The sequence below is a fragment of the Equus asinus genome, chromosome 13 (genome assembly GCF_041296235.1).
Source record: "Equus asinus isolate D_3611 breed Donkey chromosome 13, EquAss-T2T_v2, whole genome shotgun sequence".
Lineage (NCBI taxonomy): Eukaryota > Metazoa > Chordata > Mammalia > Perissodactyla > Equidae > Equus > Equus asinus.
In genome coordinates, this window is record NC_091802.1 from 28,277,179 (window position 1) to 28,294,120 (window position 16,942).

Here is a 16,942-nt window from a genome sequence, read left to right on the forward strand (position 1 = left end):
TTTGATTTGTGTGGAGAAAATGGTCAATCATTAGAATCATAGCTTCCTGGGCATGCAGATCCAGAAACTGTGATATGTAATTTCTTAGATTACTGGGTAACTGGCGTACTGTGTTGAATAGTGGAACAAGTTGAACAAGGAAGATAAAATACAGTTGTAAAATCAGATCTTATCCCACAGAGCCAGGATGCCCCCCTATAGGCAATGTGTACAGTTTAAACGGCTGCTTATTTTCAAGGCTTTTCACTCTCCCCCATTTGTGCTTTTCTCAAGAGCTCTTTAGACTGTAGAACCTGTTTCTTCCCATTCGTTCCTTCTTGCTCCTAGCTTTGGGTCCCCCCACCCCAGTGTTATCCAGTCTATCTTGCAGTATCTTTCTTTCTTATTTAACCAGTACGTGTGCCCACAATTCACTCTTCTCAGTCAATTCACTCATTCAACCAATATCTGTTCAGTCCCAGGCATTGAACAAGATGTTAAGGATATAGGGATCAATACCACATAGTCTAAATGAAGAAGTTCACAATGTAGTTAAGTTTCTTTCGACGTCTGCTGCTACACTTCTAGCTTCCTAAATATTGCTTCCTATCCTGCCCATGTCCATGTTCAACTTTTTGCAAGAAAGATGTGGTACAAGGGAAAGAACAGTGAACTGGGAGCTGTAGTCTTGCCTTTAAATTTGTCTGAAACGTCTCCTTTCTGGCGCCATCGACTCGTCTCCACAGTGGACAGACCAGTGATTCTTCTGCTGACCATCATGTTTATCACACTTGAATTCTTGTCCAAAATTTTGTTTTAAAACAGGCTCCATATGTTCCTATCCCGCTGTTCTCTTCCCGTGAGCCCAAGGTTTGGCAGTCAACCCTTTCTTGTTCTTCCATTTACCTACCAAATATGGCTTTACCCACTAACTTGTCATTTTTGGCAAATAATCAGTTATTTAAGAGATATTTGCTCATCTGTATCAAGCACATTGTTTCCTATGGGTTTTGGGAATGTTAACCAAAAAGAATCTGGCTTTACATTTTTAACTACATAACTTCCTACTCCTACACTCCGAAATGTCTCAGATCATGCAATGTTAGCCTTATTAATAAATGGAATCCTATTTCCACTAGCAGGAATGCTTGCACAAGAAGTTAAGATAAACAATGTAAATATTTTAAGTTTCTGGGGAACACGGTGTCAGGTCAGTATTGGAGAAGATATGGCCTTCAAAGGGGAAGAGGGAAAAGAGAGAAAATCCCAATCATTTAGACTGTAGGGAGTCAGGGCAGCAGGAAGAGGTGAAAAGGAAGGTGGGGAAAACTGACGATGCCCCCAAAGAACTGCTCTTAGCTTATAAGCATTTCAAAAAAGACTTGATGGTTTTTGAATTACGGACTTCACCTAATGAGGAAAAATCTAAGAAAAGCTTACTATAGAAGAGCTTACAAAGAAATAGTAAGCTAAATTACATGTCACTCAGCAAATAATTCTGTCTTACTTGAATTTATCTCCTTTGCTAATGATGGACCTATAAGATGGATACTTTTATTGCTCTCTTGTCCTGTTTTAATTATTTACATGGTGAGTACACAAAAATTCAAAGATTCCATACCTGTGCTATCCACTAAGGTAGCCATTAGCCACATGTGTAAAATACACATTGGATTTCAAAGGCAATAGGAATAAAAGAATGTAAAATATTAATATATTAGTTGTTGAAAGCCAGCCCTGATGGCCTGGCACTCAGAGCGCTCTGCTTCAGTGGCCCAGGTTCGGTTCCCAAGGCACAGAACCACACCACTTGTCTGTCAGTAGCCATGCTGTGGTGGTGGCTCACATAGAAGAACCAGAAGAACTTACAACTATATGCAACCATGTACTGGGACTTTGGTGGGGAGAAAAAAGGAGGAAGATTGGCAATAGATGTTAGCTTAGGGCGAATCTTCCTCTGCAAAAAATAATTTTTGAAATAATTCTGTGGACGTATTAGGTTAAATAAATTATTCAAATTGGTTATACCCATTTCTTTTTACTTGTTAAAATATAGCTACTAAAATTTTTTAAGTTAGATATATGGCTTGCATTATTTCTTTTATTAGGGCTATTCTAGACATTTCTGGAGCAAAATCCTGGGAATTGTAGATACTGGAGTTGAACAAAGCTTGTCCTTACTAGCTGAGAGGTCATGGGAACATGATAGTAAGAAACATGACGTAAGGCAAAAGACAGGAGTTTCCTTTTTGAAAAAAGAAGCCTTTGCTTAAGCTCAGCTCATGTGAACACTATGAAAGAGGCAGGATGTGAGCTTAATTCAACATACGTCCATTAAACACCTGCAAGGAAAGTCACTGTGCTAGGATAGGGGGATAAAAGAATGAGTTAAACCTGGCCCGTCCTTAAGGACTTCACCATTTGGTATATTCTTTGCTGCAAAGCATTTGCCTGGCTCATGGTAGTGACTCCATGTTTACTGAACAGATTAACATAAATGTCTAAAGACCCACGGAAGAGATATAAAGCTGCAAAACTACAGGCACCCAGTGAAGCCCCTTAAAGTTCCCATATTATCAACAGATCTCACAACTATTAGATGAAACTAAGGACAAGGAAATAGAATTAAAAATATTTGGCTTAGGGGCTGGCCTGGTGGTGCAGCGGTTAAGTTTGCGCGTTCCACTTTGGCGGCCCGGGGTTTGCCGGTTCAGATCCCGGGTGCGGACTTGCCAAGGGTACGTGGCACCACTTGGCAAGCCATGCTGTGGCAGACATCCCACATATAAAGTAGAGGAAGATGGGCATGGATGTTAGCTCACACCAGTCTTCCTCAGCAAAAAGAGGAAGATTGGCAGCAGATGTTAGCTCAGGGCTAATCTTCCTCAAAAAAAAAAAAAATTGTCTTAAAAGCCACTTAGGGGTGAGCCCCGTGGCATAGTGGTTAAGTCCAGCATGCTCTGCTTTCGCAGCCTGGGTTCACAGGTTCAGATCCGGGGTGAGGACCTACACCATTTGTCAAGCCATGCCGTGGTGGCAACCCACACACAAAATAGAGGAAGATTGGCACAGAAGTTAGCTCAGGGCTAATCTTCCTCAAGCAAAAAAAAAGGAGGAAGATGTTAGCTCAGAGTGAGTCTTCCTCACCAAAAACAAGTCAACATAAAATAAAAGCCATTTAAGACAATATAAATTCAACACTATATTAAGAGAATAAAGAATTGCCTTTGTTTGTAAGTCCTTGCCTAAAATCTAAACTCCTGGTCCTGGAATTCGGAGCCTTCCAATGTTTGGCCACTCCCTGTCTCCCTGTTCCCTTTAGGTGTGCTGTTGTAGTCAAGGCAGACAGAAATGGCTGTTAAATGTTGTTACTGTCGACAAAAAATAATCCATAACCAATCTATAAATGAAAACTTGGGTGAGTTTATTCTGAGCTGAAATCTGAGGACCATGGCCCGGGGCCTTTCTTCCCAAAGGAAGAAAGGGCACCGAAGAAGTGGGGTGCACATAGTGGTTATATACCCCAAAACAGGGTGTTTCACATATGATTGAAATGTCCCTCCCACAATAGTCACAAGATTGCCCTGTCGGCACAGCACTTGACGGACACAGCAGGTAGTGGGTCTCCTATCTTGGTGGGCGTAGCAGGAGGCAAGTCTATTGTCTCGAGCTGGGTGGTCACAGGTGAACCGCAGCAATCAGTTTCTAGCCTAAGGAAAGATGCTTAATCCTTAAGGAGATGCCAAAGTTGGGAGGGGGAGGGAAGTTGCACCTTTATCTCAAGGGCCTTTGTTCTTGCCATAGGGAATTTCTAAAGCAGATATACAATGCATGCTCAACAGCCACGGTCAGGCCCTTTTGGAAAGACAAGGTCAGGCTGAATTAGGTTTATACCAAATGGCTTCCTCATATTCTCCAATGTATCCTATTGCTTGCCATTTTTATTTGTCGTTACAAAACACACATGAATTTGTCTCTATGGTTATGTGTAATTTTGATCAGTAAGGACAGGAGTAGAGCAATCTATCGCACCCCTGAAGATGCAGAGGAGAGACATGCCTCCGTGATCCTGCCTGCCCCTGCTTTGCCCCCACTGCCAGGCCCCCGGGACCAAGAATGGGAGGCTCAGAGTGTTTTTGAGCAGGACTGAAAGGATAGATGCTAGATTTCACAGTAATTTCTTTGGGAAGTGTATTTCTCAGGGGATTTCCTACTTTTTTTATATCTTGCATTTTTTTTTTTGGTAACAAAGCCTTAAAAACCCAATGTAAAGGGGCTGGCCCCGTGGCCGACTGGTTAAGTTCGCGCGCTCCGCTGCAGGCGGCCCAGTGTTTCGTCGGTTCGAATCCTGGGCGCGGACATGGCACTGCTCGTCAGACCACTCTGAGGCAGCGTCCCACGTGCCACAACTAGAGGAACCCACAACGAAGAATATACAACTATGTACCGGGGGGCTTTGGGGAGAAAAAGGAAAAAATAAAATCTTTAAAAAAAAAAAAACCCAATGTAAAGATAACTCAAATGATTTTTAAAAGGATATTAACATCTGGAGACAGAAGAATGGAGGAATAAGTCAAATGAGTCAGAAGGCAGTAAGGAGGGGTGGAAGTAGTTATCAGCATCATTGTTTTGTAAACTATCACATAAATAGGATGTAGGAATGGTGGCTGCTCCAGGTTCCTTCAGGGCAGAGGAGGAAGAGAGGAATTAAAGACTAATTTTGAAGCTCAGGACAAATCTGCCTCAAGCCAAAAAAAAAAGAGGATTGACAACAGATGTTTGCTCATGGCGAATATTCCTCACCAAAAAAAAAAAAAAAAAAAAAAAGACTAACTTTGGGGTCTTATTGTCTCAACATGTTTTTCTAATGAACACTGTCTACTCCAGGGAAGACTAGTAAATATATCACACACACACACACACACACACACACACACAGAGTCTGGAAGCCACCTAAAAAGAAGTGTGTAAAGTTAGGAAAGGTTTTGTGTATGAAAGAACTTTTTACTTCCTCCTTGTAGAGACCAAGTATATCTTTTATGCTCTTTACTTTTTAGATTCTTTTCAAGAAGAAAATGCAGAACATCTGAAAATTTATTTGAGCTCTACATTTTTCTAAAAGTACTATTTTTCAGCTTTTTTTCCTCCTGAAATTGTGCAAAGCACTTCCATACACGTTTTACCAGACAGGCATCATTGAGTGTGATTCCATCAGAAAGCCAGGAACAGGGGCTGGCCCAGTGGCGCAGTGGTTAAGTTTGCACGCTCCTCTTCCGCGGCCTCGGGTTTGCCGGTTCGGATCCCGGGTGCAGACATGGCACTGCTTGGCATGCCATGCTGTGGTAGGCGTCCCACGTATAAAGTAGAGGAAGATGGGCATGGATGTTAGCTCAGGGCCAGTCTTCCTCAGCAAAAAAGAAGAGGATTGGCAGCAGTTAGCTCAGGGCTAATCTTCCTCAAGAAAAAAAAAAAGAAGAGCCAGGAACAGTGACAGCCCAGTTCACCCAGGCTTTGGAAACTGCACGCACCTGAGAGTAGAATACTCATGTTTTGTACCTCTCTTCTACTCCAAAGGATTATTACACAAGTAAATCTCTCCTTCTGAACTCTGGTCCTCCTGGTGAGTGGTATAATTGTGGTCGTATGTCATTTATTCTGAACTCCTACCCAGCTGACTTCAATAAGCATAACTCATTTAGTGAGACATGTAAACAACCTCAGCACCAAAGCAGCCAAATGGAAAGCCGCCTTGACCACATGCTCTAGAAGGTGTAATAAAGCTGTGATTGTGCCTTTTGGCTTGGCAAAGGCAGTTGGGAGGATGCCCTTGCACTTACTTGGGAATACTTATGACATCTGGGTTCTAGGTGGCTGCCACTGCTGTCTAGGCTAGCATTACTGGAATCTTGGACTCTAGTAGAAATATACAGGAAATCACATTGCCAAAGTTTTCTCCTTATAAAGACAGACAATCTATCCAGGAATTACCATCCTCCCAGTTCTCTTAGGGAGGAGACATTGGTTAAGCAAGCAGGATACAACTGGCAAGAGGAATTTTAAAGCAACTTCCTGTGGCCCCAAGGTCCAGTCACAGTGCCATCTCTTCAAGAATAGTGCTACATAACCACTTAAGGTTTAGATTCTCTCTTATGGGAAAGTACAGAGGACATATTACTCTAGAGAATTTTCTGAAGAAGTCCAGTTTATCCTCCCACAGGGAGAAGTTCCAGAGTGGTCTAATGGAGAGCACATTCACTAGGAGCTTAGAAGTTAGGAACCCCGAGATAGACCCATAGTAAGCCCCACCATTCTATTGCTCAGTATCTGCCCTCCAGGTGTTCAAACGGAATAGCGTCTCTCTCCGTCAAACTTGCCCCTCCTCCCATAGTCCTGGTTTGGAAATTGCTGGGTATTGCTGTCTTCTCAGGGCTCTTTGGTTCCTTCTTTACCTTTACTTCGCCTCCTTCACCCCATTTTTGCCCAGGACCCTGGCTTCTACTTAGGTAATGCTTCCTGCCTGCCCTTGACTCTCCACTGCTGCTTCGCCTGCACTATTGCAATACTTCATTCAGCAAGCATTCACTGTGAGCCTACCGAGTGCCAGGCCCGTGCTCGGCTCTGGACATACAAAGGAGAGTCCAACGGTGCCTGCCCTTATGGGACTTAAGTTCTAGTGGAGGAAACAGAGCGAAAAAAGAAAATAGGCAATCTAGTGGTAAGTTACGTAGGTACTCTAAAGGAGACAAAACAGGGCTAGGCAAAGAGCAACAGAGGAGGTAGGTGAGCTGACTTTAGATGGCTCATTGGTCTTGTCTCTTCTACTACTGGTAACGTAGCTCCCCGACTTGCGCCTTCGTGGTCTCTCTCACAGGGATTTCTCTAGTTAGGGTAGCTTCCCTCTCCCCATCCCCACCTGGCAATTGAAATGCCACATCCTCATGAAACCTTCCCTGCTCCTTCCTAGTCAGCAATTCTCTTCCTCCTCTCTTTTTCTCTGCATTGTAGTTCCCTGCACATGTGCATAATACCCCCGAGGAGACCGTAGGCTCCTGGAGGAAGATAATTTTTCAACAGTTTGTCTTTTCCCCACAGTACCTTAAACCAGTAGATTTAAAAAGTGAATTAAAATTTTTTTCCCAGTATGGCTAGTGCCACAACTGGCCCTAACTATTTCATAGGGTTGTTATGAAGATCAAATAAAAATCAAGATGAGAAAGTGCTTTGAAAAAGAAAAAAGGTCTGTACAAATAGAAATTGCTTTGTAATCATAATTATAGCGAACACCACTTGGAACCTGCCCACACAGGATGGCTAAGAATCGAGCTGGCTTTCCCAACCCTGTGATGTAGGGAAGCACGAAGGCTGCTCATCTATTTAAACAGCAGAAGTTTTTAGGCTGTGGCCTTGATTTGCTGTTGTCTCTCTCCTTACCTACCTGTGATCACAAGATCAAACAAGTGCACAGAAGCCTGGACTTTTGTCCTGGACTTTTCTGCGGAACTGAGTGGCTCAGAGCCAGAATGCCTAGGTCTGCATCCTTACTCTGCTACTGCCTTGCTTCCTCTAGCAAATTACTGAGCCTCTCTACCTTAATTCCTTCATGGGGCTGCTGTAAGGATTTAATGATTAAATACAACACACGTAAAACAGCACTGAAAACAGTGCCCGGTACAAAGCAAGCAAGCAATCATTATCAAAGTTAATAGTAATCCATGGTGCTTCCTGGTACAGGGCACACCAGAGGAAGTTCCTGGGAGCTAACCTTGATTGCTGGTGTTGTGTGGTTGTGTACAAAGAATATGCCATGGCAATGGGCAGGGGCTAGTGCAGTGGGCAGAATGGAGCAGAGGTGTCTGAAGAGCCTCAAGAGTATGGCCAAACAATGCGAGCTTAGGTAAAGAAAGTGTGGCTGCTGTAAGAGACTTAGGACTGTCACTCAAGTGAAACTGACTCTCATGAGGCGGGGAGGTGCACTGAAAAATGAAAGGCAGAGAAAGGCCTCCTCTGATTATTTTTGGCTTTCATCTTTTTAACTAATGAAAAGAGGTTGAGAACAACATGGTTCTCCGGTGACGTGGTACGCTGGGCTTCAGCACTACTGCCAAGAGGAGTGAACCTGAACTGCTCTTTGTTTCCACCACAACCTGGTGAGGAGCCAAAGGAAGACAACAGTAATCTGAACAGTCATTCCCCATCTTCAGGGAAAGGCGGAACAGTTCCTCTTTTCAAATCCCAAACTGCCTCACTCCACAAAAACATTTTTTTTTCCCATCGGAAACAGACGGGGACACAATTAAGCAATGCTGTCCGGCTGGGTCAGTCAAAAGTGACCTGAAAGGAAAAAGCTGCTCATGCTCTTTCCCCTAAAGAGGATGGATGGCAACAAAGGGAAATGCCACATTTGGGATTAGGTGGGGGGAGAGAAAACTATCCTACGGGGGCCTCCTTGAATGAACAAGGCTTTTCCTCAAAGGGCTTTAACAGGAAGGCCATCAAAGCAAGTTGTAAATACTCCTCCGGGGAAACTCAAAAGAAGGCCGTGACGGTTCACTTAGATGGGTGGCTGAGGGTCCCTCTTAGTCAAAGATGCCCAGAATAAGCCCGAGCCGTCCCCTCAAGAATTCAGGAATGTGGTTTCCAATGCAAATAAAGACGACACGGTATAAATAGTGCTGGAGTGTGTCCAAGTGCTCCCTGTCCGTCCTTTGAGTCATTTAGAAATGGTTAACAACGGCTTGAACACCTGGGCTGATTACCCCTGAAGGGGATTTCCAAACTTTCTACAGTAAAATCATCTCTTCCCTTCCCAAAGCAAGTCAGTTCCTCCCTCTCTGAAGTGTGCCCTAAAGAATCCAAAATTTCTGATTCTATGCTTCCTAAGTTAGAGCGGCAACTGCTGCTGACACAAAGATACAAGGAGCCAAACAACTTTGTGCTTTTTAAAAAAGTTTATTTTAAGTTAAGAGGAACAGATGTCCAACGTTTCAAAAAGCCACACATTTGTGGATTTGGCTGACAAACCCTCTAAGCTGCATTTCATTTCTGTTCCCATAGAGTCAGCCAGCCACTTACAACTGACTCACTCTCTGGGCCACAGTGCGGGCCAGTGTCCCAACTGCAGAGTTAGAATCCCAGATCTCCGATGAATCCAGGGTGTTTGGGTGGAGAGTGGGGGCCATCTAAAACAATTTTTTTTCTTTTAATTTAGTAGTATCAACACCCACAGAGCAAACTGCAGGGCTAGTAGGTCAAAGAGAATGAGCAAACAGTTGGCACCTGCCTATCCGAGGGCCACGCAATTCTAAAGGCAATGAGTAAGCAGCTGTCCAGAACAGGTTTTCGTGATAATCCCTCTCAGGAGTAGTGGTTAAATATGCAAATCCATGTAGGTTATTTGCTGCAATTCAAGCCTCACCCCCGGGGCAAACGCATTACCTCAGGTGAACTCTTGGCCTTCTTGGAAAGGGAGGGGCAGGAACCCAGGCCCCCGACTCCCAGACACAAATGACTCAACTGATACTAGAATTTTAAAGTACATTATGTGCTTTCTTTTCTTGTTGTCTTTGACGATAAAGGAGCAAAACACTTCAGATGGAACAGTTTTGTGTAGCATTTCATTTACTACGTCTTGTGAATACCACAGAAGCTTTGATCAATGTGAATTAGAGACAAATGATTCTTGGCTTTCAAAAATGGCTACTAAACCCCTGCTTAGGTTGTTTTAACTTTTTGTGAGACATTCATAATTACTTGTGAATAAAATACACCAACTTTTTGTGTTTTTCTAACAGGAATGAGACTTTAAGGTTTATTGAGGAAGATCTTACATGCCACTAAATCAATTTTTTTTGTTTTACTGTTTAAAATCTATTTACGCCCAGCAAATCTCACTGGATATTCTAGATGGAGCATTTCTAACATGGTATTAAAAGCTAATATTCCCTTTACTTTCCAGATTTTTTGGTATTAACCATCTTTATAATAGAAATAAATTAGGAAATGTCAAAATTTTAAGGTGGCAAGGTTAGAAAAGTATTTTTATTTCATAGTAAATTTGTGTACCTGCGTTTTGTACCTTAAGTAGGCTAGTTGGAGAATTATTTTTAGATTTAAAAAGGTTTTGGGCGGCTGGCCCCGTGGCCGAGTGGTTAAGTTTGCACGCTCCGCTTTGGTGGCCCGGGAAATTGCTGGTTCGGATCCTGGGCACGGACATGGCACTGCTTGTCAGGCCACACTGAGGCAGCGTCCTACATGCCACAACTAGAAGGACCCACAACTAAAATATACAGCTATGTACTGGGGGGATTTGGGGAGGAAAAGCAGCCAAAAAAAAAAAAGTTTTGGTCTCATTAATCAAGTCCTTAGTCCATTACTTTCTGCTTTTCTCTTTATTAATTTATATCTTGGATTTGTTTTCACTTTAGACAGAGTGTATCTACTCCAAAACAAGGACGTAAATACTGACAGCATTTTAAAATGTCTTTTTATTTTTGGAGTAAATGCAGTGTTGTAAAATTCTTGCATGTCTATCAAGTGCTTTCAGTTTTAGATGAATTGAAAACTGGGAAAATACTAACATTTATGGTAGTACTTTACATTTTATCCTATTTAATCCCTAGGACAACCTGGCCATCTGTCTTTTTATCCATGAAATCTAGGCTCAGTTAAAAACTTTCTCGAGGTCACATATGTTAGAGATAGAAACCTAAAACTACTTGCACAAGTGGGTTTCAAAATATACGGAAAGGCTTTTTGACACGAAAATTTTGAGAACTTCTCTGAGCTCTTTACACACGCGTCATTCAAAACACAATCCCTCAGAGGGTACAAGAGGGCAATGTGTTATTTTATTTAGCTTACTGAATTATTTATACTCAGTCAGACTGTCAGTGACTAGTAGATAAGCCTCCTGCTGTCCTCCTAAAGCTACAGACAGCACAGAGCACGCTGGGAACGTGGCTGAGCTGCTTTAGACGGGAGCACTCGCTACTGCGTGCACTGAATCAACTAGCTGAATTCCATCCAGTCTTATCTTTTTCTGGATTTTTAGAGGATGGGAATAGTGGCCATTATCCAAATAAAAGTAAAAATCTCCCTTTCTTCCAAGCCCCACACTCCAGATTACGTGTATACACAGAAAACACTGCACATGTTTCCACATTATGATAATTGTTTTAGGGAGCTGCTCCTCAGAACTTGTGTCTAAACTGCTGATGTATTGTACTGTACTGCTTGACGGTCACTGAGTTGTGACATAAAGCACTGCATATAATATTTAAGGCATAAAATGAGACTGACACAAATTAGAGATGCAATCAGAATTCCCAGGCCCTTTTTTTATTTGCAGTAATATCAAACCATCCATTTACAAATTTTCTGGTCTCTCGTCAGCTGGAATTAACTAGATATGTCTTTGGGATCGTGTAGTTGTTTGTGTCCACTTTGGGGGATACAAGAAAGGAACAAACCAATCACCGGAACAGAGGGTAGCACTGCTCCAGCGGGAATCCAGCAGGATCATCTGCTTAGTGGAGGAAAGAAGGAGAGCAGCTCTTCATTTGTTTTCAAAGTAAATTCATTTGAAGGAGTGAACAAACCATGCTTATAAGTCAAATTATTAATCATTTAGACCTTCAGTCTAAGAAACAAAGTTTTTCTTTTTCTGATACCCTATCCTGAAATAAATTTACCAATAAATTCCAAAGATTAGTACAAATAGTACAATTCACATTTGCTTTCCTCTTTCCTTTCTTCAGACAAACACCAAATAAAATGCAGGTGAAGGAGATGAAACACAGCTGGAAGCTGACTTAGAAACTCAGGCTAATCCTAAACAATCTAAAAAATTATGTTGGTTAATGTGAATCTATTTAAAATAATAAAACAATTGGGTACTGCTTTTCAAGTAAGGTAACAGTCATACTGTCAGAAAGTCCCTGGGCAGGAAAAAAAAAAGATTGTTAAGAATAACCTTTTCAAAACCCCAAGACAGGCTGCTTGTCCTTTATTTAGCTGTGGTCATGGAGACTATTCCAATTCTCCATAAAATCCTCTCGATACTGCGGCACTATCATGGCATAAAGGATTCAAAATGCTACTAGACATAAGGACCGGAGTTTCTGATCATAAACCATGATGCTGGGTAATGTTTGAATGGGCATATTTGATATGGATGGTCAGATGAAAGATACCAAAATGTCAGACAGCCCATCGACTGCTGTTGCCATGAGATTCAACAGTCAACATCAGTCTGATAAGCTACCCGACAAGGTGGTACAGCCATGGAGATGTCACGACGGGAGGCAAAACAAGCAGACATTTAGGCAGGATTTGATGAAACAAATCAGGCATTTCTGGCCTGTTGAGATTTAAACCCAATCCTATTCTCAACATACTGTCAGTACCAATTTTCCTAAAGGAAAAACGTGAAACTCTTCATTTTTCCTCCCAAGCAAAACAGAACAACCAAGTTCAACCAGAAACACCCCAAAGGAAAAATCACCTAAGAACAAAACATTTACTAGAAGAAAATCAGGTTACTTATCAAAGTAAATTTCTGTCTGTTAAAACCAGAGCACATGTAGCTGAGCTAAAATTAAGATATGAACAAGTGTGGTTTAAAAAGAAAGTCATTTCTCTCTTCAGTATCCTTTGATTTGTATACTATCATTTCTTCTGTTTTCACAAACCAAGAAATTCCCTTGCTACACCAATCCCTAAGATGTCATTTCAGCAGTGTTTTAATTAGCTGCCCAATTCCAGCCTAACAAAAAAATGCCTTGCTGGTGGCTTTCACGTGAATAAATGAAGGCTTAAGGGATTATGGTTGCAGGTGGGCTTGACAAGGCTGCCATTAGTTGGTAGAAGCCAGAAGAAAGTAAAAAAACGCTCAATAAAACGGACACAATTTTGGAATGATCAAGATGTCTTTATAAAGTTTTTTCATGACTTCATTCTAAATATACAGAATAAAAAATGGTGTCAACTCATTCATGAGGCACCAACCAGATTTTCCTTATACTGTCTCAAAATTTAAAGATCAGTTTCCCACGAGGGTGTGCAATGCATCCTAAAATGGCCTTTTTTGAAGGTGGGAGAGGAAGGGTGGGGCAGGATGGCATAGTAAATTTTACCATGATAGACATGCAAGACTGTTATCCAATCTAGTATAATTTACATACATTCTGATGACTTAGAAAAACAAAGCAGTCATTTGTGACAAGCCTGAAAAGCTTGACATATTTAACATACTCAGGAACTTTTTTTTGGTGTCGGAATTATTTAACTGTGCCATGTGGGCCTTTGAAAGTAACAAAGAGAGGCCAGTTTCCGTCAAGTTTGCTGCTGAACATCACATTCCACCCTAATATAACGCAACTTGGGCTGAATTGAGGGTGGACACCTTACCTTAACACACAAAGGAAGTATGTCAGTGCAAAACAGGGACTAAACTGCTTTCAGGAAAAAAGGAATTAAAATTGACACAGGTTGGAAAAGGGAATTTTCCTTCCTGGTTTGGAGTCCTCCCAATTCAAGGCAGAACCCATCCATTCTCATTTCTGCCGTTAGACCTTTTCTGCTTATTTAGTTTTCTCCTCTGAGTTCAACCGCTGCTGGATTCGTTTGGCATAACTTTGTGCCATGGAGTTAATGATGGACAGGATGAAGTAACACACCATGACAACCACCAACTTCTCAAACAGCCAGGACAACCAGTTTTCTCCCTGCAGGAATAAATGCAGAACAATCCACGAGAAATGCTGCATCAGCTCAGTAGTAAAAAGGGAATTATCTACAGTGTCTGAAGGAAAATGATAAGAATGTGGAGTTTATAACCTATAAAGCCTAAACAATGAAAAATGAAAAATCTTGCATCTCCAGCTACCTTGAAATCTATATTCAGGCCTTTTTACACCCAGTTATTAAGATTTCACTTTGTTAGATATAAAGTGAATGTTGATTCACAGTTTTAGAATGGGACAAGTGTGAGGTCATTTCGTCTTTTACTATGGAAGAATAAAGTTTTTGATTAAATTCTACTATCTGAAGTTGCCATAGACTTGTAGAGAGTAGTGTCAAGAGAGAGCCATAGGGGCTGGCCCCATGGTCAAGTGGTTAAGTTCACACGCTCTGCGTTGGCGGCCCAGGGTTCGCAGGTTTGGAGACTGGGTGCAGACCTACACACCACTTGTCAAGCCACACTGTGGCAGCATCCCACATAGAAGAACGAGGATGACTTGCAACTAGAATGAACGACTATGTACTGGTGCTTTGGGGAGAGAAAAAAAAAAAAAGAGGAAGATTGGCAACAGATGTTAGCTCAGGGCCACTCTTCCTCAAAAAAGAAAAAAAAAAAGAAAGAGCGCGAGTAAGAGCGCTATATATTCTTGTTCCAGTATTGGGAGCGACTTTTAAAATATAAATGCTATCTATTTCTCAAGTCATGATTGGTCAACTGAGGGCAGCAAAGGGCCACATAAGGAGTATAAAACCATCGGGAAAAAAAAAATCACAAAAGAAACTCAACCATACTTCCTTCAAGACTCCCACTTCAAGTTATTGCTTACTCATGCTCTTCTAGTCATTTCCCTTTGCCACAGAACTGTTTACAGAAAAGACAGGCTTAGTTTAAGTTAAAGTTTTTAAGTTCAGCTACATTAAGAGCCTTGATTTAAAAAAAAATTTTTTTCCCACCTGTAAAAAGAAAAATGGAGCAAAATCAAGGGAGATATTCAAGTGACTTCAGTAAGTCCAATACTTTGTTATGCTATAAATTTTAACTTTTTAATCGACTTGGGAAGTATACCTGTTAATAAATCATTTAAGATTAAGTCACTAACTCATCCTACATAAAAGACCTATTATTTTCCCTTAGCCCTACCCTTGTTTTGGGGAGAAGATGTACAAAACAGAAATTATAGGGGCCGGCACGGTGGCTCAGTGGTTAAGTGTGCACGTTCCGCTTCGGTGGCCTAGGGTAACCGGTTCGGATCCCAGGTGTGGACATGGCACCGCTTGGCAAAAGCCATGCTGTGGTAGGTGTCCCATGTATAAAGTAGAGGAAGATGGTCATGGATGTTAGCTCAGGGCCAGTCTTCCTCAGCAAAAAGAGGAGGATTGGCAGTAGTTAGCTCAAGGCTAATCTTCCTCAAAAAAATTAAAAAAAAGAAATTATGTTTTCTTATTTAGACAAAGACAAATTTCCCAGTAGGGACTAAACAGAGCCTCAACTTCTGTTAAGGAAGACTGACAGACAAACCTCACTCTATTTGCCTAAAAATGCCAGTGAGTGCGGTGAACATTAATTTCAGCCTGAAACTGTGGGGGTGGGGAATAAAGGAAAACCGAGTGAAGTCTCACCTGTGGCGTGCCCATTTCACTTTTGTGGTGAAGCTTCTGCCGCTGGGCCTCCAGGTATTCTTGGAATGGCTTCTGTAAAGACGGACCTATGCCGGGGACAGCACTGGAAGCAGGGTACAGCAACCCAAGGAAAAAGATACAGTTGGGAAGAAAAACAAGAAAAATGTTAAAGAAAAATCCACTTACCGCCTGGACTCAAAAAGCAATGACCGCATAGAAAGAAGAAAAAAATGTAACAATCAGCAAAGCTGGCGAAATCCTGTGGACTCTTTTTAGTGAATAAAAATTCATCCTTTAATGGAGTTTTAGTAATAAAATTCATCTCCTTAAAGGAGAAAAATCTCTCCCACCAATAGGTTTGGAAGAAACTAGGAGCGGAGCCCCTTCCAGCAGAAGAGTTCGTCCTCAGAGTGAGGCCAGCTCAGCTAATGCAGCACACTGGTGTACAGAGAATAAAATGAATGACTTCTGAGAAGCCCCACATTTATCACCACCAGTTCCTGTAAGAACTGGTTTGAACCGATTAATAAGGAAATGACTTATGCTTGTGTCATCCCTAGTTGAAAAAGAAACTGCCCGCCCTCTCCCTGACTTGTCCCATCTTCTCAGAGGGGGCGGTCCTTTCTCAATCTAAGTCCTTATTAGGACAATCTGTGCGTCATCCTTATCCAAAAAGAATGCATTAGCAAATTTGGGAGGCACCTCCCACTGGTCAGAAGTCAGTGATTAACAAAGGAACAAAGAAGGAACTGTGAACCTTGAATCACTTCGTGGTTTATGGCGGATGGCTTGCACAGAAACTACAGTACATTACTAAACAACTTGTTCCGAGATGATTGGGATAGTGATCTCTGATAAGTTTATGTACTCGGAGCTCCCTCTCACCCAGAATACATAGAGGCGGTGCTGCTAAACCGGTTTGGCAACTGCAGCTACCAGGCTCCCGTTTTAGAAATGCTTGCAGGCGTTTTTTAAAATGGTAACTTGGGGCAACTTCGAAAATCAAACATTCTATTTTCTGTACCCTTTTATTTTCTCATCTGTCATAAGAGGGCTAAAATAAATGAGCCCAATCTCTTTCCTGGGGCCAGCAAAAGGTATTTCGATATGTATTTGTAACAGTGCCTAATGCTTTCCCTTTTAAGTATTAACTTTACCTCCTCTTTTCTAGAACAATTTAGTTGCTGCTTTCTGTAATAAAAAGCAGAGGAGTAGAGAAAGAGAAGTTTTTTGCTACTATATTTACCAGAGGCTAGCAATACATAACTCTTGGCTGACACTTTTCTTTGATCCTTTTAACTATCAACCACCAAACACCTAATGGAGTCCTTGTTTTGGGTCCAACATTGTAATCAGTGCTATTGGGGGGGGGACAACTATAAAACAGCCCATGCCTACAAGGAACTTAAAATCCCTATGTGAATTCAAAACACACAAACACATGAACTGATTTGTGAACAAAAGAATTTACAAATCAATACTAAATTTTTTGCTTCAGAAGGTATATTTCAAAGGAAATGGAGGGAGAAATGAGAGATCAGTGTGCAGTGAAGGTGTTAAAAAGTTCCTTTAACGAATACTGAAGGGTAGGTGAAAAGCCTTG

The 16,942-nt window shown here is 41.7% G+C and overlaps 1 protein-coding gene across 2 annotated transcripts in view; it reads right to left on the minus strand.

The window, feature by feature from the left end:
* Positions 1-11,282: 11,282 nt before the first annotated feature.
* VMP1 (vacuole membrane protein 1) overlaps positions 11,283-16,942 on the minus strand; it is a 124,307-nt gene continuing 118,647 nt past the window's right edge. For both annotated transcript variants that reach the window (XM_014856968.3, XM_070482873.1), the window contains 2 exons: positions 15,340-15,442; positions 11,283-13,703 (listed from right to left, as the gene is read on the minus strand). In XM_014856968.3, the coding sequence (XP_014712454.1) occupies positions 13,560-13,703; positions 15,340-15,442 (247 nt within the window). In that variant the 3' untranslated portion in view covers positions 11,283-13,559. The remainder of the gene's footprint in view (positions 13,704-15,339; positions 15,443-16,942) is intronic.